At 37.3% G+C, this 21,386-nt stretch overlaps 1 protein-coding gene across 9 annotated transcripts in view; it reads left to right on the forward strand.

Annotated features, from left to right (window-relative positions):
• OCA2 (OCA2 melanosomal transmembrane protein) overlaps positions 1 to 21,386 on the forward strand; it is a 190,801-nt gene that overhangs the window by 87,255 nt on the left and 82,160 nt on the right. For all 9 annotated transcript variants that reach the window (XM_048324885.1, XM_048324919.1, XM_048324895.1 and 6 more), the window contains 3 exons: positions 8,700 to 8,832; positions 19,776 to 19,923; positions 21,324 to 21,381. In XM_048324885.1, the coding sequence (XP_048180842.1) occupies positions 8,700 to 8,832; positions 19,776 to 19,923; positions 21,324 to 21,381 (339 nt within the window). The remainder of the gene's footprint in view (positions 1 to 8,699; positions 8,833 to 19,775; positions 19,924 to 21,323; positions 21,382 to 21,386) is intronic.

A 21,386-nucleotide genomic window follows, 5' to 3' on the forward strand; every position in this document is an offset into this window, starting at 1 on the left:
ACAAGTTGGAAAAAAAGAAAAATGTGAAAATGGAGATGAAAATCCATCCATTTTTTCAGTATAGGTTTTCTCTCAAAAGTTAAATATGAGACAATTTGATGTTTTACAGAGAGGTTGCATTGCCCCTGTAGAGCCATGACACACATGAGGCACTTTATCCTTCAACCACAGCCCAAGAGGATGTGGGGCGTGAGAGGAAGTGGGTGCTTCTCCTCTGCAGCTCATGCTGCAGCTGGCTCCCACCTCCTGGCAATGTTTTGCTATCTCCAGGCTTGCAGTGACAGATTTTAGCTTCCAACACTTGGCTCTTCTATTGTTCGCTGGGTGTCTGGTGCCAAAGGGAAAGCTGTGGTGGGTGGTGCTGGGTAGGACTGAAGGACACAAGACACCGGCCAGCAGGAGCATCCCAGTCCCACCATTTCCTCCCACCCACATGGGCCTCTCTGCCCTGTGGACTGGCTGTGGCACTGCTGGCAAGTGTTTGCAGCCCTCAGCACCTGCATGGAGCTGGTGTTTGCTGAGTTTACTGTGCTTTCAGCTGTCCATGCTACCCCTGAACAGGAGGGCATCAAGTCTCCTTTCTGCCTCTGGCACTGCCTCCCATCCTCTTTCCCTGGTGGGCTGTGGGGCAGCAGGGAGACAGTCTGCTCAGGATGCAAGGGGCAGCCCCTTCTGGGATGGAGCAGATCTGCCCTTCTCCTAATCCTGCATCACCATCAACAAGCAGCACCATGGAAGGGGCAGTTATGTAATGGGCATATCTATAAGGACACCAGGCACATGCTTTCTGTTTTGGTCAGGTGTCATAAACCCCCGATAAATAAGTAATTCTAAAGAAATTTAGTGTTAATTGAGCTAGTGAAAAAATAACTGTGCAAGTGGGTGAGGGAGTTGTAGTATAAAATCCTAGGTTTATATTTTTTTAAATTTGTAGTCACTTATGTTTCTATTGCTCCATGAAAGAAAGATCTCTTCTAATTAACTGAATGCACCCAAATTAATTAAGTACTGTCCCGGTTTGAAAATGTCTTTGAAAGTCTATAGTATTTAATAAACTGATTGTTTACCATCAAAATATTTAAAATGTGCCACAATTGGCTAGTTTGGATGGTGACTTTGAAGACTGTAATATTCATTGTTAGCTGAGAATTTGATACCTAAGCTTTACATTTTAAATATAAAATCTATGCAACTATTTAAAACTTCTAATCTAAAAAAGAATAATTAACACCTGCCATGCAGGTCATTTTCCTAAATACTCAAAAACTCATCATCTCTATACAACCTTTAGAAGTGGCTATAAACATGGGAAATAATTAAGAAGCCAAAATTGAAAAGAAATAATATTATATTTTTCTTGTTTGAGATATTGATATTTTTAGGAGGACTCAGATGTATAAATACCCTGGCAAATATGACATTATAGCAAATTCTATATCTGAAACAAGCACAAAAATCTTTCCAGATGTTTTCAATCTGGACTATTTTCAGATCTTTTGTTGCATCACAGAAATAAGAACATAATGAAATAAATTAGGTTCAACAAAGGGCCATAGAGTTTGTGCTGCTTCTTTTCTATATTCTCAATTGTTATGTCTTTGTATATAAACAAAAGAGGGTCAAAGACCTATCCTTGGCCCTGAGGCAGAGTGTCATGGCCTGGGGTATGTCCTCACTGCTTAGGGCTCACCCCTTCTAAAGGAGATTTTCCTGGGAGAGTGCTGGCAGGCGTAACTGGATAAAGCCGAGAGGAAGGGCAGAGAGGGAGCTGGACCATCTGGCCTCTTACAGTCTGAGCTGTTGAACTAATAGCTGGATTCCTAATTTTGTCCACCCGCTCCAGCATGCTCTCTTTTGATGAGAAGGAGAAATACAGACATTGCTGTCTTGTTTCTGAAACTGCTTCTAGCAAAGGATGCTGTGAAGAAGGGTTAAATGAACAACCACAATTCTGTGTCTAAAATGCTTGGGGAGCCTACTGCATTAGTACCAAGTAAATTTTACTTTATTCATTTCTCTTTTTTTTTTAACTGTTTCAGAGGTAAAAGTTCTTGAATGCATTAATGACATTTTAGAAACAGTTATTCATGCAGTATATGTTATAGTTTCTATTATGATGTTTTCTATAGAAAATAATTGTTTTTCAGCTCTTTTAAGCATTATAGTCATGTTTTTGGACATTGTAGGAATTCTAGGAATTTTTCCCACTTGATATTGTTGTTGAAATTCTCCTTTTCATTCTCTTGCACTTCCTTCTCAGTGTTATTTTTGCACAGTAAGTACAGGAGTACTTGGACAACTGCCCCTGCAGGAAGTTGAACAGTGAATTGCACTATGTAGATGATTGGGTTTTCTACTTTATTTAGGTGCTATCTGAAGGACAGTTTTACCAGTCTTCCTGAACTTTTACTGCTGTACAGCAACCTCTAAAAGCAGCCAAGTAAAATATTATGCAAGTCTACGCTTTTGTAGGAAACCTTGGCTTTTGTATCAGTATGAAATTAAATGCAGCCTTGTTACTTTGGGTGCTGTTATTTGGTTATAGTGTTAGAAATGCTTTACTCTTTGTTTACTGTAGTGCTGGAGAGACTTCTCTCCCTAGATTGTGGGGAAAACTCACATCATATTAAAAATATTTTATTTAAACCATGTTTGAATAAATAAGATTTTTGTAACATTTTGCTCATTAAAATGTAGCAATAAGTCTCTTTGCTTGTCTTGAGATGCAAATGAATGTCAAAAGGATTTTTTTCTTTGTAGCTGTTGGTAATTTATAATCCTGACATATTCCCTACCATCATGACTGGAATCAGTGGAACATTTGCATAATAGGAGAGGAAGATTTGTTGTAGTGTTGCTTGTTCTTAGATGGAGCTGGAAGAATTTTCACAAAACAGCATTTGTATTTTGATTTTAGGGAAGGAAAATAAGAGCAAATGGAAAACATGTTCAGTGAATATAAAACATTTTTTAATGTTTTATTATCTTCAGAGTGCTGCTACTGAATGGCCACTGTTAACAAAATTATATTTTTATTTTGAAGAGATATGTGCTTCGGACTTTGGAAACTCCATGTTTATATGCACAATAGAGCATGAACCAGTTGGATGTGGTCCTTGCTTTCAGAAGGGTTGGACAGCAAATCTTCTGTATTTGGGAACTTCACAATCACACCTTTGAGATCAGAAGTTGCTTGAGCTCTAAACATAGGCTGTGGTTGCAAGCTCTTTAAAGAATGGATGGCAAATAGGTCTCCAGAGCTGTGAACATAGTGATAGTGAACATGTGCACTGGTGTATCCAGGCTAAATCTGCATGAAAGAGGTAATGATAAGAGCAAAGTCAGTTTTAGCATATGCTAGCCACTGGATTATATCCTTTTATTTACTGTTTTTGTTAGCATGTGATAATGCTTGTGCTGTTAATCTGATGTTTGCTGAGGATTTGGGGGTTTCAGCATACCACTAGGAATTATTCCTGCCATTTAATAGGAATTTCCTGGAAAATTGACAGATATCAGGTTTTCCTAAATGTCTTTTTTTCCTAAAATGTCTTTTAGACATTTTCAGCCTTCATGCTGGAATTTAGCATGATATGATATTAGTTGGTTATATTTAATAAAAAATTTTGGTACCTAAAAAATTATGAATGAAAGTAGGTACTTGTCGGGGTCTCCTCCCCCTGCCATGTAGCCCTCCCCACTGCAACAGGTACTTCTGAAAAGAAGAAGATAAAATCCCATACATGAATCTTTAAAGATATTTTAAGCCCTGGTAAAATGGATTCCCATAGTTTAATAGGCTATTTTTGTTGAGTTTGCTGGATACAAGCTTATTAAAACTTTTAATTGATTTGTAGAACTCTACCCCTTCTGTTGCTGTTTCATTGATCCCTTTTCTCAAGAGAAAATTAAACTTAGGTAAAGTGCATGAACTGAAATGCATGGGCTTACATCTGATTTCAGAATTTTTGCCATCTATGCATGTAGTAATCATTAAAGAGCATAATACAAAACAAAAAAGGAGGTTCATCAGCATCTCAAATAAACATTATCTTCATGTAACTAGGTTAGACCATTAGTGATTTTTGGGTCTGTGACATCATGAGCAGCTCCCTTGAGAGACAATGCAGATCTCAGTCACTCAGCTAGAAGGGATGTTTAAGCCAATGTAAAAACAATAAATTACTCTTGCTCTCCCTCATTTTATTAGTTTTCAAATATTAAGTAGAGGGCATTCTGGCTAGAAATATGGTACTCGCTGCTCCCCAAATCACTACACCTAGCCATAATTTTTGCTTTCCCATTGCTCTAAAAAGGCAGATTTCTTGTGGAAAGGTCTGAATTACTAGAACTCAATTTCACATCTCCAGAAGCAATGAAAAGAATCATCAAGATGATAGAAAGTTAGCATTTTAGGAAAACAATATGATACTTCCTCCTAATGTGAAATTGATATATTTGACTTTGCATTTTAAACTATAAACCAAGGAAAGATGCCCACTCTGTTTCAGCTGAGTCTGTAGGCAGTGGAACCTTTAGGCTGTTTTCTTGCTAAAGTAAAATCTTTAGATTTTCTGTCGACTGGGAAACAGGAGAAATTTGACACAATCATCATAGCCTAAAGCAAGGGACATTTGAAGCATGTTTTGTATTTATCTCATAGATTGAAATCTCCTGGAAGAAAAGTATTTCTTGCCTATTGTGCATGTCAATTCTATTCCAGTCTATTGTGCAGGAAAAGAAAATCTTTGTGAAAATGACTTTTTGTTGTACGCAGCAGACGTGTAGCACTTTAATGTTTTTTACAATGCTGAGTCCTGGCCCCAGCAGCGCAGAAGACTTGGGAGGTATAAAATGTGCTACCCACAGCCACAAAGGGTATGAATGTAGGCTCTGTGGAGATGCTGCGTGTCCTTTCTGGGGTGTGGGAAAGGGAACAGGGACAACTGATGAACCAACGGTGCCACCACCTTGGTATCCTCTGCTACATCGTTGGTATCTGTGTGGTACAGTGAAAACACTTTAGTCTCTTGAAGTTCTCCAAGAGGCTGCCAGCTGGCTACTAGCTACCTGAACATGCCTGGTGTGAAATTGGCCTTCTTTTTCTGTGAAAACATATTCCCTGTGCTGCAGAGAGGCTGGTGCTAAGCATGCAGCCCAAAGCATCACGGAGGGCAGCTGTCTGTACTTCACTGTGAGCCTTTCTGATATCGACCATGAAAAGTAGTGCACTTGGTAGCCCTCAGCCTCCTCATGGCTACAGGACATCAGCTGTCCAAGGCTAGCGATCTTCAGGATTCATTTTCACTCACTGACTCTTGTGGATCAATGCAAGGAGGTAATAGGGAGGAAAGCCAGGAGCAAGGGATGGGAAGAGAACTGACTCCGGTCTTGCGTTATCGCCGACAATACTGTCATGCAAGCTCTTTCCTGAAATAGGCACACTCCATGTTAGAAAACAACTTGTTTCAGCTGAATTGGAAAGCTGTTCTGCAGTAGGAGCAGAGCAGCATGTTTTCTTTTTCACCAGGGATCTCAGAGATATGAAAGATCAATGTGCTGATATTATGAACTTTAACAAAATCCTGAATCTCAGCCCAGCTACTCCATTTGAAAAGTTTGGGTAAGCTCTTGGATAGGATGCCAAAAAATCTAGTAGACATTTTTTTTTCTTCTTGTGATGGTGTCTGCAAATCACTTTCAAGGCTTATCTACGTCAGCTCTTAAGTCATGAAGCTGTGTTAATTCTGATTTTTTTAAGGGTATTTTGATCTCTATCTCATTTCAATTCCATTCAACTATGAGTCAGACGTGAGACCTCCTTACCCTCAGCATTTTAGTTTGCCTTCTAGGCTGAGGTGATTTTCTTCATTGAGAAATTAATTTTGTGGGTTTCAAATGACATATTTCTTGTGCTGTATTTTTTGAGAAGCTTCTGCATTGTGGCATTTCAGGAACCCAACAGATTTTTTCCTCTGAAATTGGTGTGATAATAAAAATGTAAAGGCAAATGAATTTTTGTATCTGTGTTTATTTGCAATAAGCTACTTCCTTAAATTCAAAATCCTTTAATGTGTGATGAAGACATCACATATTTAAACTTGAGAGTTACCAAGAATTCTTTGCATTCCTATTTATCTTTTTTACTTTATTTTACTTATTACTTTAGCATTTATCTTTATTTCTGAGTATTCCTACAGAGAATTTCTGCCATGATAGTTGGCCTGGTAGTTGGCATCCTTCTTCATGATGTGGGCATGATGTGATTGCTGCCAGCCTAAAAAATGCTTGTTGTAAGACTGGTCTGAGTGCAAAAGTAATTTTCCTTGTTCTGGTAATTCTGTATTGAGTATATTCTGTCCACTCCTAACTACTTTGTTGCTCTTCAACCACCTGTTTCACAGTCATTTTTCTTTCAGAAGATAATTCTTTTTTCCAGTCAGGTTTAGGCATTTTTATTTTGGCTGGTTTAGCTTCAGTGTTTTTACAGCCTAATTAATTTTGGCTTCCTACCTCTCTTTGTGCCATTTTAGAGACTGCACAAAACTGAATAATGATTTTGCATACTTCCTGACCTGTTTAATGGCACATTGTCATAGTTGAGAAATTTCTGAACTAAAGCCAGTTCACCTTTCAAGGTTTTAAGGTTCTTATTTTTTTGGCCAAAATTCTATGATCTTTCTTTTTGCCTATAATCTTAGAGGCAACCCATATATAAATTAGATTTATTTTCAATTTATTGTCAATGGTTCTAATTAAGGAAATAAACATGGGAGATACAGACTTTATGTACTTTGGAGGCAGGTCTTACAAACACTGAGCCTTTGCAAGATTTCTTTTTTTATTCCTTGTTATTTGTAAATTTCCTAGAGTTATGAATACTGTTTTCATCCCTTGTAGAAAGGTCTCCTGTAGCTTTGAATCTTAACTTGATGCCCAGAGACCAATCTTTATAAAAACTGATTTGTAAAGTCTTTCTTACGGAGATGCCAGACACCCGAGTGGCTGACCTATTGTGTAGGCAAGCTGAATGAAGGTACATAATTTTTCTTTGTGGTGTCACTTTTTTCTGTCCAATTCTTAAAATAATCTCATTCCAATTCCTGAAGAGTCTTCCTTCTGCTTTCATAAAAACAATGGCTGTAGCTGAGTTACAGCAAAAGGCCAGTGAATGAACAGATATAGTTTCACCTTTCAGTATCTGGAGAGCAGAAAAGTCAAGGAATCTACTATTAAATAGCAAGTAGGGATGACTTTACCTCACAAAGCTTAAACCTGTATTTTAATAGGATCAAATTCTAATCCTAGGTCTGCATATTTATGGTTTGAGATTTATCTGACTGTCTGCAAGCTATGGATTTTTTTTTTGCCAAAGAGCACCGATCTTTATCTGGCTATGCAAGTTCTTTATGACTGTCATCAGTTTCTTGTCTCGTGTGCCTTTTTATTATGCCCTGTGGTGCAATAGAGAAACTTCTTCTTCCTTTTTTTGAACCAGAGACATTTCAACAAGGAAATTTCCACATAAATCCTTTTAGTATTTGACAATATAGAAGAACACATTTAAAGCAATAAGTTCCCAATAGTCTTAACACACTGGAGGTAGTATCAGCTGTTGTTGCAAGGGAAGCTGTTTTTGATATGCATTGGAATTACAGAAGGATCTATTGGAAACTCATAGTTAAAAAGCAGGGGACAATAGAGACACAGAGGTGTGTTACAGGGAGATCAACTAACTTTCTAGAGTCTCAGTGGGTGCTCTGAAAATTCAATTGGGACAACCTGGGCTGTCCAGGGCTTGAGTCATGCTTTATTCCAAGTGTCACAGATCTGCTCTTCTGGGATCACCAGTTCAGACAACCTCTGTTTTTTGAATATAATACAGTTCCTTACTACCAGAGTACTTGGATGTAATCCTCCTTGGGGTTTCATGGATAACTTCTTTTGGAGAGGCGAGTCATGGCTGCTTCGGAAAAGCCCAGCCCAAAGGCTAACCCTGATCCACTACAATGTGTGCAATGTGGAACAATGGAATAAGTCAATTTAAAGGGACCCTAGAGGTCATCTAGCCCAATGTCCTACTCACAGCATGGCCACCTTCAAAGTTTTAGGGCAAGTTGTCACTGTTCATTCTTATTGCTTGAGAACAGCAGCCTTTTAATATGTTCTGCTTAACCTTTTTGAGAACCCCTTCATTAAAGGGTTTCATTGTGCAAAATATGTTCATTTGTTAACCAGAAAGAAGAATAAACATAATATTGACATATAATACTTTTATTGTAGAGGAATGGTTCAGATAGAATTATTGCAAACATTTGAGTTGTCACCAGGTTAAAACAAAGGCTCATCATTGAAATTTGACTATTTCTGAGACTTAAACTGATTTGAAATGAATTTACAGTGATTTAAGTGAGAAGTAAAAGTTAACGATTCAGTTCAGGTTTTTTTTTTTACTATACATTTCAGGAACACTAGGTGTGTTTCAGAGTAACTTGTAATGCAATGTTTTAGTTCCTTGAATTAAATCGTAATGTGACTTGTCTCCTTGAAACACATGAAATACAGCAGATACTGTACTTGGAACTTACTATCTTGCTTTATATTTATTATTGATTGTTAATGTACATAAAGCTGTTTTCCCTGTAGCTAATATAGAAAAAGAAGTGATTTTTAATTTAGGTTTTTGTTTTTGTTTTCAGGGATTGGATTTTGCAGCCTTCACAGGACATATGTTTTTGGGTATCTGCCTTGTTGTTCTGGTCTCCTTTCCTTTTCTCAGACTTCTTTACTGGAACAAAAAATTGTACAATAAGGAGCCAAGTGAAATTGTTGGTAAGTGTGAGCATGAAAAAAAGTTATAATTGTTACACTGAATATGTGCTAAATAGAAACCGAGTAGTGATTACTACAATGCTGTCTTCAGATGGAAGTGCCCACCCTCCTTCACTCTCTGAACATTAATTTTTCAACTAATAATTCAGATTTTATTTTTAGTTGTGATATTTTCTGATTTTTAGAAGTGGATGTTTTTCTGGTTCTAAGATTGAGGTTTTGACAGGAATTATTAAATATCTTACAAAATTTGCAGGAATATTTTGCATCATTTATTACAGCCATAGGCATGAGTACGAGGACATTCTGGGTTGCAACATCTGCTCAAGGTGCTTAGTTCACAACCTAGATTTAGAAATATTCCAGGTTTTCCTTATGAAAAACATAGTGCACTGATGCCTCCTCTCACTGCTGGTTTTCTTCCATTGAATTTTTCAGCAATCTTTTACTGGTCTGCAGTCAGTGAAAGACATTTCATCAAAGTGGAACTTTTCAAGTCCTTTCCAGCTTGCCTCTGTGGCTCTTCCTACCCTAAATTTCCCTGGTGCATAATTTCTACAATTCAGTAGAACTAAATCTATGTCTTTTTATGGCGCCTCAATAGTCTCTAGAAGTTTTGTTAAAGCTGTTTCAATGGCTGTCGACTGTGTCAGTCCCTTTTTTGTCTTCATGCTTTTATGTTTTTCTCTTCAGTCATTTTGAAGTTTTTATCATTGTTCTAGGGCTTCTCTTTCAGTGACGAAATTTAATATTAACCCCCAAATGTTCACATTTCTTTACGAGGTAACAAATATTTCACTAAGTATAATTTCTAGCAAGCTTTGTACAAAGACAGTTGAGTATAACTGCTTCCACTGGTTTTAATGTGCTGTACCATATCTCTGAACCTGTGTGTGTGGCATCTGTTTGTCATGGGGAGGACAACTTTTGATACGGTTGATATATCTTGGCTTCATCTGTAACCTGTGGAGAAAGATAAGTGCTTTTAAGGAATAATGGAGCTGTCTGTGCTAGAACAGATATATTGCAGCCCTCAAAATTTAATTTTCTCTTATAAGGAGAGTCCAAGGTGACTAACTGTGGCAGAGACCTTCCTGGTAGGTACCTCATTTAGGCAAAAGGGGTAGTACTTGTAATTCCTTGCCTTGTTCCAGGGAAAATTTGCTTTAGGATTAGAGTTTTATTAAAAGGCAGAAGTGTCAGTCGTCTCCTCAGCAGATTATTCCATGTGTCTCCAATCCCATTTGATAGAAAAGTCAGAGAAGAGATTTCCCTGCTTAGGAAGGTCTTCTGAAGACTTTTGGTTTTGACTTCAGTGTCTATTCAGCACAAGGTGCACTCAGCTTACCTGTTTGTATCTCTAAAGGCCAAAATATTTCCCAGAATTTAGATCAAAAATATTTTTGAGGCGTGCTAGATATTACACTAGTTAACTGTTTCTAAGACACTTAAGAAGAGTTTTCCTTTCTCCTATATGTCTGTTTGGTATGAGGTAGCCATTTTCATCTTAAAACAGCCGAGGCTTTCTGCACCCTTAGAGGTCTTTTCCAGAGAGCAAGAGAAATAAAGAAATTAACTCAGACCCTAACATGCCTAGATTCTTTCCCTGTGACCCTACAAAGTAAGGTTTTTCAAAAAGCCATCACTGTAAGCAATATTGATCCTGACATAGGAGCATTATTTTATAAATGTATATTTCACAACATAGAATTGCTACTTTTTTTCTTTTGGCTATAAACTTTTAAAGCATATATTTTGGATTTTTAAGAAATAAAGTATGTATGAAAATTTTTAAAATTAATTTGAATCGTACAGTTTATTCACTGACATAGTATTATTTCCAGTGAAACACTGTATTAGTGAAACACTGGCTAGCTTATTTCCCTCAGTTAATTTCTTGGTCATCTTTGTTACTTGCACCTTAGTCTGTTCAGATATAGCAGTCTCCTAATCAGTATACCATGTGTTCTTGTAATCAGCTGCTTGTCCATTGCTGCAAACCTAATCAGGAGCTGTTCAATTAGAGCAACTGCTGAAGAGCCACTCTTTCTATTGAAAATTCATGTGACAGGGGAAGAGAAAGAAAGAGACCAACACAGCTCCATTAGGAGATAGCTGTCATGGTTTGGATTTGCAGAATGGCCTCCAAGGTGCTTCCAGGGGTCCTTTCATCTCAGGTTACAATGGTTCCATGATAATTTCAAATGGCTTGTTTGAAGCAGCTGTTTTAATCAACTAAATACCAGTCTTTCCTCACCTTGCCCTCAATTAGCAATTAAACAAGTTATGTGAGATTTAATTGGTATATTATTCTCCCCAGATTTTTTGTCTCTCTTCACTACATGCTTTAAGCTTTTTTTCCTGCTGATTTAGAGTATACAGATTTTTAAAATGGATTAGCATGAATTTTAAAACCAGAAAATGCTCTTATTATGAAGATACATTTTTATCTATGTTACCAGTGCCTTTAATCTGTTGGCTTTCAGACTGAGCTGCAGCACCTCTGCAGCAATAAAAATACCTGTTCTTTCCCCAGAAACCACTATCTACCTGCATTGGCTTTAAGCGGGGCAGCTAACAAAAGAAAAAAGACTCTGAAGAACTCATCCATGAGAGAGAAAATCTAATGTTTTTTTAAGAATGAAGGGATTTTTGAGGACTTTTTTTGAGCATGTCTTTCAGCTGTTAAACCTGCTCCTTGTTCTGTGTGACGCAGCAAAAGATGCCAGGGCTAGAAGAGTAAGCTGAGAAGGCTTAAAAAGTATGTATGTATCTACATTTTCACAAAAGAATATGTAAAGGAAATAATATCTGAGTGTAAGAGGAATTAAATTTACTGTTTCAACTTCCCCTCTGAAAACCTGAAACCAAAGTTCTTTCTTCCTTTAAGGGTTAAAAATACATCATTTAGTCCCTGAGAAGCATAACAATACACTGTTAAGTCTCAGCTATTAAGCTGTGGAGATGCGGACCTCAGGGTTTGGCAAGGTTGCTATCCCCAGGAGAGTGGGTGGTACACGGTCTGGTGACAAGTATTATTATTGCCATTTTTTGCCAGAGAGGAAGAGCTTTTTCCTAGCACAACTTCTTTGGCACCAGCTCCCCATTTCTCCTTTGTTGCTTGGCCCTTTTTTCCAATTTTTTCACCGGCTGAGAGATCCACACTTTAAGCAGGAGTGGTAATAGCAGGAGAGGGGTAAGCACGTTATTCCCTCTGGTGTAACTCACTGTCTGTAGCAGCTGGGAAAATACTGATGGTAGTAGGAGAGTCAGCATGTAAAGCTGACAACAGAAGGAATTTCCTAATTAATCATAGTCATATGTAAAGTGCTTAATGTATGAAAAACACAGTGCTGTTTCCCACGATGGGAAATGTGGTAACCAGATGAGAGAGCAAATCTGTTTTTTTCTTCCACGTGTAGCTCTACAGATGTTCTCAAGGAGAAGAAAAGGGAGAGGAGGAGGGGAAAAATTACTGTGATGACCTGCAAGAAAACTCCAGTACTGCATCAGACACTTTGAAATGCAATAAGCCCACATAAAATAATAATAATGTCTAGGGCCACAAGGACGCTGCAGGGACACTGAGGGACAGAGGGCACCCAGGATAAGGTGTAATGTAACATCAGTATGTGTGCTGCTTGGGGTCAAAGAACAGTCCTTAGGCCTATTTCAGCTAGTAACATATTTGTAACTTTAGGAACCATTTCTTGCTGGAATCAGTGAGAGGTACATCAGTGACGTAGCTGAATTAAGTAAATTGACAAATCTCTGTCCTGAGGTGCATCTGTACCTATGTAGGTACTTTACTAACAGCCAGTAAAGCATTATTGGTATTTCATGTTATGTTGGAAGTAGTGGCCTGCCCTCACTTGGAAGTTGGTTCAAGAGAGGAAAGTAGCAAGCGGATTATGAAGACGGTAATGTCTAAAGAAAGGCATATTTCAAGATGTTTTCAAAAATTCAACTCTAAACTAAATCTGGGGGGAAGTTCTGCAATAGGGGCTGCACTCTACTGCACTTTACTGTCCTCATGCAAGATGATGATTTCATCGGAATTCATGGGGAATGTTTTTAAATCATGAAGAACAATGTGGACAGTAAAATGTGGGGTTTTTGTGTGTTCTCTTTTTCTCTCTTCTCTGCAATCCAGTTGTACACATTAACACTGAATAGTGAATAGTTAACATTTTAACTCTCCTACTGTGGATGTTAGCATGCTGAACAAAAAGGTGCAGCTTTCATATGAATGCTCTTGGAATCTAAGACAATACCTTTTGGGTACATATTTTGTCTTTTATTTGTAAAAACTGTAAGACTTTCAGTCTCAAACGAACTAGGTAGTCTTGATGTCCCTTCAGACACTGTGTTTGCTCCTTTTTGGATAATATATCAGGATCCACCAGGGCCATGACTTTATGTTTAAAAATGCAAATCAAAAGCTGTCTTTTATTATTTGCACCTTCAATAGCTCTCCTGATGAGAGCTGTAGTTATTTAATTGCCACAGATTAAAGATTTTTATATTTTAAAATATTTTAGATAATTTTATGCTTTAATTCCTGTATATATCCTTTGAACTGCTTTAGAGTTGATAGAGTGTTCCCCTTGGAAAGAGAAAAAACATTGAACTGCCTCTTCTTGTCTTCAGATGATAAAAATAGTATTCTGACATTGCAAAACAAGGAGAATATGACAATCTCATATTACTTGCTTAGTGCATTGATAATGTAGCCATCACAAGAAGGCAGCTGTAATATTACTTTACCTGTCTTATGCAGAAAGAAGGTATAATATAGTGTCATTCTGAATCAATAGAGCAGCACTTGACAATTTATTATACACATTTGTCATGGAAGGAATGAGTACAGAAAAATCACTGATGGGAGGTAAAAACTTAGGTAATGCTAGCTCCTGTTTCTTTTCCAGCATTTGTGCCCCTCTGTTTTTGTATATGGACCTCAGTTGTGAAAGGATTGCACAGGTATACAGTGGTTGGCAAGACACGGACTTTTCTTTAACAGTGTTGTTTCAGTGAAGCTATGACAAAGTTTTTCACTTTACTTTGATGGCTCTCAAGTTCATCAGATCTTCCTTTTAAGACAGAGCTTAAAAGAACTATTTAGTTCTATGTAACACATTACCTGTGTTTATTTGCTGCAGAAAGCTTTCACTGTGATGGTGTTTCAAATACAAGTGTAAAGTTGACAGATTTTTAATTGTTCTGCCATTTTCATTTATCAAAGTGTGTTCAATGTATTAGTCACCATTTTTACTTCTAAACCACAGATAAATGTTATGGTGAGTCTGAAGTATGCTTCATTATTTTGCTCTTCATTTTGTCCTATTAAAAGCATTAGAAGAGGCATTATCCTTTGAAATATTCCAAAAGACAATTGTCCTCTTGAGGGTGTATCTTTTCATGGTTCTTTTTTCCTTATCCTTGGGAATACCATCTCTAAGTGGTGGCTTGCGGCACTTTTTCTGGTATTAAAAGGACTTCAGCAGTAGTTATATTTTGTGCACAATGTTTTGTGCTTGGAATGTATCTATTTGCTTTTGAGCAGAGTGTAGTGAATTTAAAAGTGGGGTTTTTTTAAGCAAGACTTGTAGTTTAATGGAAGACAGCAGCAAAATTGGTTTTCATTGGCAAGTCTGGCAGTCTGAATGAAAATTATTTGATAGTATACTGGAATTATTTTTCTAGATTTTTTTTCTGAGAAAAATTTTCTGAAACAAACTAAAGTAGAATTTTAGATAAACACATGCTCAAAATACTTGAATTTTGACTTCCTTCACACAGAGAACCTAAATACATTCAGCTTCCTGCTTTTAAACAATGGGGAATTGCAGTAGAGGAAACTGAGGGGCAAACCCACAAGCACTATAATAAGTTTGTGGCTCTAAAGTCTGACTTACCCAGAAAAGAGAACAGAGCCCATGTCACCTGAGAGAGAGATATCCCACCTGTTGCTCAGGAACAAACCAACTGAAGAGTAACGTGTATCTTTCTCAACCATCCTGAAACGTTATGAGAAATCTAACCCTCCTTAATACCTGTGGATTACACCTTTTGAGTCCAATGTGACCATCATACACATACTAAATTGACTATTCCCTTATAAAACTAGGGTTAGGCTTGTAATGTTGTAGATTCTTTCCTGGGCCTGCTGCAGCCTGCTCCAGCTTGCTGGGAAGATGACTCATGGTGGGTAAATTTAGGTGTGTGACACCCTCTGTGCTTTGTGATTTTCTGCCCAGGCTCCAGGTGCTCTGCTGCAGGGATGAGGATGTCCTGTAATTCCTCTGTGATGGATGCAATCCCATGCTGGGTAACAGAGCTGGCATTAGGTGCCTCTATGACCAAAACGGGCCTCAGGTGTCAGACTGAGTTGAAAAGCTTATTTAAATTCTCTGTACTGCTTTATGCAGCATCGGCACATTTCTTGTGTTCCGTTGCATGTATTTAGCTGAATAAGGCAAAACAAGTTTTGTTGTAGTTTTGAAGACTCTGCAATATTTATACCTATGATTACCTTTATCCACTATTGATCAACTGGACTATTCAAAGGAATAAAGATAAGAATATGTTGGGGGTTTTTGTTTGTTTGTTTGTTTTTGCTTGTTTGTTTTTCTAGATTTAGATCCTCATGGTTGTGTCCTGTTGGGGGGTGCTGCCTCTGGGAGAGAGGTGTGAGTGTTTGATCTGGAGTATCCCTCAAGGTGAATTTTTTCTACTCATGGATTTCACATTTTGGGTTTAGTTTCTGCTCTTATAAAATGGAGATGACACCATCTAATAATGCTTAGAGGATTGGTTACATAATATCAGGATTTAATAATTATTAAAGGTTATAGATATTACTATTACTAGTTAAGCTAGAATTCATGATACTTAATTCACTTTACTGTTAATATTTAAACAGAAATATTCTTATTCTGAGAATTTGGCTAAGAAAAAGAATGACTTTACTGAAAATAGTTAAGCTACAGTAGCATGTGGAGGAAAAAACCAAACAAATATTCAGACGAATGTGCTTTGAATGTTGTTAGATGCAGCCCAACAGTGCAAACTTGTGCTGCTTGCAAAAAGATAATTTATGTAGTTGGTGCATGTGCAAGTTAAAAATTGTCATTTAATGATAGTTCTTGTCATCTCATCAAAGTTGGTCATGCTCTTCTGAGTATCTTCAATTAACAAAACTGGCCTTTTCAGATTCTGAGACTGGGAATTAATTACACAGTTTTTGAGGATGTCTTCTTTGGTATTGGCAGCTGGGTGGGAGGGAATGTGTGATTACTCAAGTGAAAATCAATCTGACTCTTAAATGCCAGATTGCAGAAATAATAGGCAGTTTTCAAATAAAGAATATTTTCTAAAATGCAGAAAATTTTTCTAAACTGCCACAATCCGGGTCAGCAGCTGAAATTTTGTTAAACTCAGTGGGTCCAGGATGTAATACTTGTGGTCTCCATGGCAAATATGATCAATGACAAAATCAGAACAGATTAGCAGCGTAGGGTTTACATGTTTGAGGATCCTTTATTTGATCCTATAACTAAGATAAAAATTAATATTTTCTTGTTGGAAATGGAGTTTTTTTCTATTTTCTTGTTGGAAATAATAATGCTAGTTATATTGCTGTTGTGCCTCATGGGCTGTATGTGGATGTATGACATTCAAAAAGATTTTAGTATCATAATGAGCTAAATTCTCTGACTGAGTTGCATCTCTTTTGTCTTCTTGTGCTCCAGATCACTGCATACTAAACTTAGCTTTGCTTCTATCACTTTGGCTACTGGTACTATGGTTGCAGTCGAATGTTAATTTAGCTGCTTTAATGAGAAACTGCTGTGCTACAGACTCACCATGTCAGTTAATAGCAATAGACCTGACAGCGGTTACATTGGATAGAAGGCTCATCCACATAGAGCTAACCCTGCAAAAACCCTGCGGACTGGGTTGGACAAGTGAGTGGAGAGAGCTCACTCTGGTGAAACATAACCCTTAGATCTCATCTGAGGAGGGGACAGGAGCTTATGGACATAGAAAGAGAATGTGAAACTATCCTGTGATTCTATTCAGTGGCAGCCAAATGCTGCCCTTGTGCTCTCTTGGCCATAATTTCAAAGTGATTGATAAGACCCTGCAGTCACATTATGCCCTTGTCCATGTGTAACACAGCATGTCATAAAATATCAGATGTTCTCAAACTCTGGGGGTTGCTGCCTCAATGGTTTTGCAAGTATGAAATGGGAGGAGTATAGTAAGGCCCGAAGGACTTTGGCCGTGTTAATTGTTGTTGCTGACTTCAAGGTTCTGCATTATTTTTCCTTTAAAAAAAGCCCTACTGCTAATAAATATGTATCATCTGATGCTGTGATGGGCTATTAGCAATAAGAGTGTGCATGAAAGAGAAATACTAGAAACATTCTGTGGGATGACCTAGAAAACCTCTTCACAAATCACTACTGCAACAGGAGTTGTGGTGTAAAATATGTATCAACTGTTCTGATTTTCCAAGTACAGTTTGCTCTGAAGTAAACTCCACAGAAGGTCAGATGTTCACATCCTTGGGATGTTTAGAAAACTAATGACTGAAAAATCAGGCATGCACTTGCTGTACATAAAGGCATGATCAAAGCCATGTGAAGACACGCATATTTTTTTAATGTAGATCTCAAAGCATTGGCCCAATGTTGCTCAACCTGGAGATGAGCCCCAGGTCATTTCAGATGTGGAACAGGAATTTGCAACACAAGTCATGCTGCTTTCCATTCTGCACAGATACAGTGATGATAGCTGCCTCTTTCTGAAGGAGAAAAGATAGAGATTCTCTGTATGAAAATAACTGCGGAGTACTTGCATCTCATTTAGTTGGTGAATGATTCAACTTCCCTCTATCAGCTAAACCCTTGGTGAAATTTCATTTGGAAAGGATGGAGAGAAATGCTATGGCAGGATGAACAGATGTCATCAGAAAAGTTGTTGCAGAAAAGACAAACTATAGGGAAGTAGAACAGCAAACTGGATGCTCATCCTTCATGAGCGTTTGCCAGAGAAAAAACCAAAACCACACTCTTTCCCTTGGACTGATGACAGCTGCAAATCTGCAGTCCAATTAACTAAAAAATCACATAAGAATGCAGTATAGAAAGGATTTTTTTTCCTCTGTGAATGGAAAATTACTGCTGTTATATCTGTGTGTCACAAATGTTGATACAAAAATAAATGATGGCCAGAAGTCATATGGATCCTTTGAGAAGCAAGACCTATCCATATTGTAATGTAACTTTGTGCCAGATTATGCTCCTGGCAAGCACCACCGAATATATTACAAAGGAAAGTGGTAGATTTGGCATATTTTTGGTATTTTTGGTTCGGGTATGAATCCCCTTCCTGGAAGAAAAGCTTTAGCTGAGTACTAGTTGTTTATATAGTTGTTTATAGTTGTCATACCCAGAATGGTCACTGGGCTTTTGATAGTGTGAATTTATATTCTGGACTTACACTGTAAAAATTAGGCAAGCATTACCACTTTGACAGATGTGTGCAGATCTATAGACACAAACCATACAAAATGTATGTCAACTGCTGTTCAAATCCCTTTCTTCTGTGTCAACCATGCAGACTCTGGACACACTTTTGCTTTTAAATATTTGAGCTTTGTCGAGTCTAATTCCTTCTCGTGGTCAATCTTTAGAAGATTCACTCTGTGTTATCATTATGAATACTTAGTTGCAAAGGAAAGTGGGGAATTAAACATGTTTAGTACTCTGATAGCAGATATCACCCTCTAGAGAGTTGCAGCATAAAATGTTAACATCACTGCCTACATCAAAATGTGTTTAAATTTTTCTTATGTAGCAAAATAATTTTTAAAATAAATAATTCTTATAGTTTGTTTACATGATATAAAGAGTTCCACATTCATTTTCAGAACAAGAGCAATTTGCTGATTGAACAGGGATCTTAAGATATAAGCCCTTGAATTCTTGACATATTGTCTTCAATGACATGAAATTTGAGTGGAACAGAAAAGAAGGGTGAGGAAACATCCCATTGCTTCAATGGGGAACAGTTGCACAGACAGTTTCTGAATGAATATTCTGATTTTATTTCTTTAGTGATTTCCTGTAAAATTCAAAGGGTTTTTTTGGCATGCCCAGTTTAACAATCTTCTTGAATAGGAACATGTGGTTTTTGGTCATTCTCCAAGGCCTCAACACTAGAGGGAAAAAATAATCAAAAAGGATTGAAATTTCTGACAAGATTCTAGAGTCTAATTTCAAAGTGTTAATCAGTCTGTCTGAACTTCCGCAGGATCAGGTATCATCCAGGTCAGCATGAAAGTGATGGTCACTGTGTTTACACATATTTTCAGTGCCTGAGAGTTAAATCCTCTCAGGAAACCTTTAAAATACTATTAAACACTATTCTATAAGACAGTGCCAAATTTCACTTTTGCCTTAAATAGATAAGATTGCTTGTACAAACATAGAGTGAATGGAAAAATGCTGTCTATTCTGGATACCATGAAGGAACATTTGCTGTAATTCCTAACTGCACAGGGAACAAGTATCTGTTAGCAGTATAATAATGTGTACTGACAGTTTATTTTCTGTTGAAAAATGAATGTGCTACAATTTTAGCCCTAAAGCTTGTTGAAGGCCTTTGCAAGTATTTGACGACAATACTTCTTTTTCTTTGAAAAAGGACTTTGTGGTTCATTTATTTAAAATTTTGAAAAATTCCTATTTCTTTTTCCTTCACTTCAGCTCTGCAAAAGGAATGACAAAAGCAGCTTCCTAAGTGGAAATTTGTTGGGAAACCATCCCAATAATTTTAACACCTTTGAGTCCAGAGTACATTACGCATATTTTAATCATCTCTGGTTTCATACATATTGGACCTCACATTGAAGCAATTTTGCTTCTTTTCAGAGCTGAAACATGAGATCTATGTTTGGAGGCTGACAGCTCAGCGCATTAACCCAGCCAGCAGAGAGGAGACTGCTGTGAAATGCCTCTTGATGCAGAAGGTGCTGACTCTGGAGATGCTCCTGAGGAAGAAGCTGAGGACATTTCACAGGTAAGCAAGGCCCAATGTCTCCCACCTCCCCTTTCAGGTATCTTCACTGGGACGAGACCTGCATTCCTAGCTCTGTCTTGATCAGATGGATGTTGGGGCAGATATGAAAAGTCACTCTCAGACTCAGTAAAACACAAAGTATTTTAGGAGAAAACTGATGTGTAAAGCCTGGAAAATATATTTATCAATATGACCCAAAATTAAAGGCCTAGGAATTTCAGGAAGATTTTGGTTTAAAAAGATCACAAATATATCACTACACTTTTCCTTACAGTTGTGGCTTCAGCACAGTAAGACACTATAGTTTCTTTTTTTTTAACTGAAAAATTCAAATTGTCTTCAGTGAATGGGTGAGTTTGAAAAACATTTCACCAGTGAGTTGCATGTTTTACAATTATTTCATAATCAAAATTTCAATGTGAACCGGAGTGCAGACATATTTTATATATAAGAAGTTTACATAAACTTCTTGTTTAGTTTAGATTCTGGCAAAACCAGATGTTATGCCATGGAATCTGATGACTGAGAATAGCAGTATAAATATTTTGAATGTTAATTGACTAAAGTGAAACTGGAATAATTAATTTGAATTAATAACCTTGTTAAAGAATTTGAGCAAGAAAATGTAAATATGATTTCTTAAACTATTCCAGTAATAAGAATATGTTTACATAATTTTTGCTGATATTGTGTATTTTGAATTGAGTGATGGTGCTAATAATTCAAGACAAGGCTGTTAAAATTGCCTCCTTTTCAAAAGATTTTAAGAGATTATTAGACTTTACGATACTCTAAAGAAGACCCTTCTAAAGTACAAATAAAAATTGTATATTTAATCTTGAAAATCAGGATTCCTCCATTTCAGCACATTTACAGCAATGTAAAATTTCATTAGCATTAACAAGAGTGCTCCTGAACTGCAAAGCCCAAGGCTTTTTGCTGGAGGGCTGACTGCACCGATAACACGGTGGTGTTATTTGGATCTTACGAACTTCATTATAAAATGCAAATGTGAAACATATGTGTTCTGACTTGCTGATGTTAGCACACGACCTTTTTTGTATCACAGTGGGCCACACACATCAGCTCCTGAAACTATTAAGGGAACTACATATTGCAGATAGCCATATTCTATACTGAGGTCTGTACCCTGGAGCCTGTGGCTTTCCTCATGAGCAGAAGGGTTTGTGTATTAGTGGAGCCCATTACAAAAGCGGAGTCTTAAGTGAATGCTCATGGGAATTTTGCTGCTGGATGTAAGAAGACCATACATAACTCCTTTGTGGTATCAGTTGCTCCACATGGGGAAAGAAGTGATGTATATGTGATGAGAGGAATTAATTCCAACAATCAGAGCTCTGATTTCACTCTGGAAAAAAGTAGGTGTCATTTTCTTTCAGACAAATTTCACAAGAAGATAAAAACTGGGAAACAAATATCCAGGAACTCCAGAAAAGAGTAAG

The sequence above is a fragment of the Corvus hawaiiensis genome, chromosome 2, assembly GCF_020740725.1.
Source record: "Corvus hawaiiensis isolate bCorHaw1 chromosome 2, bCorHaw1.pri.cur, whole genome shotgun sequence".
NCBI classification, from domain to species: Eukaryota; Metazoa; Chordata; class Aves; order Passeriformes; family Corvidae; genus Corvus; species Corvus hawaiiensis.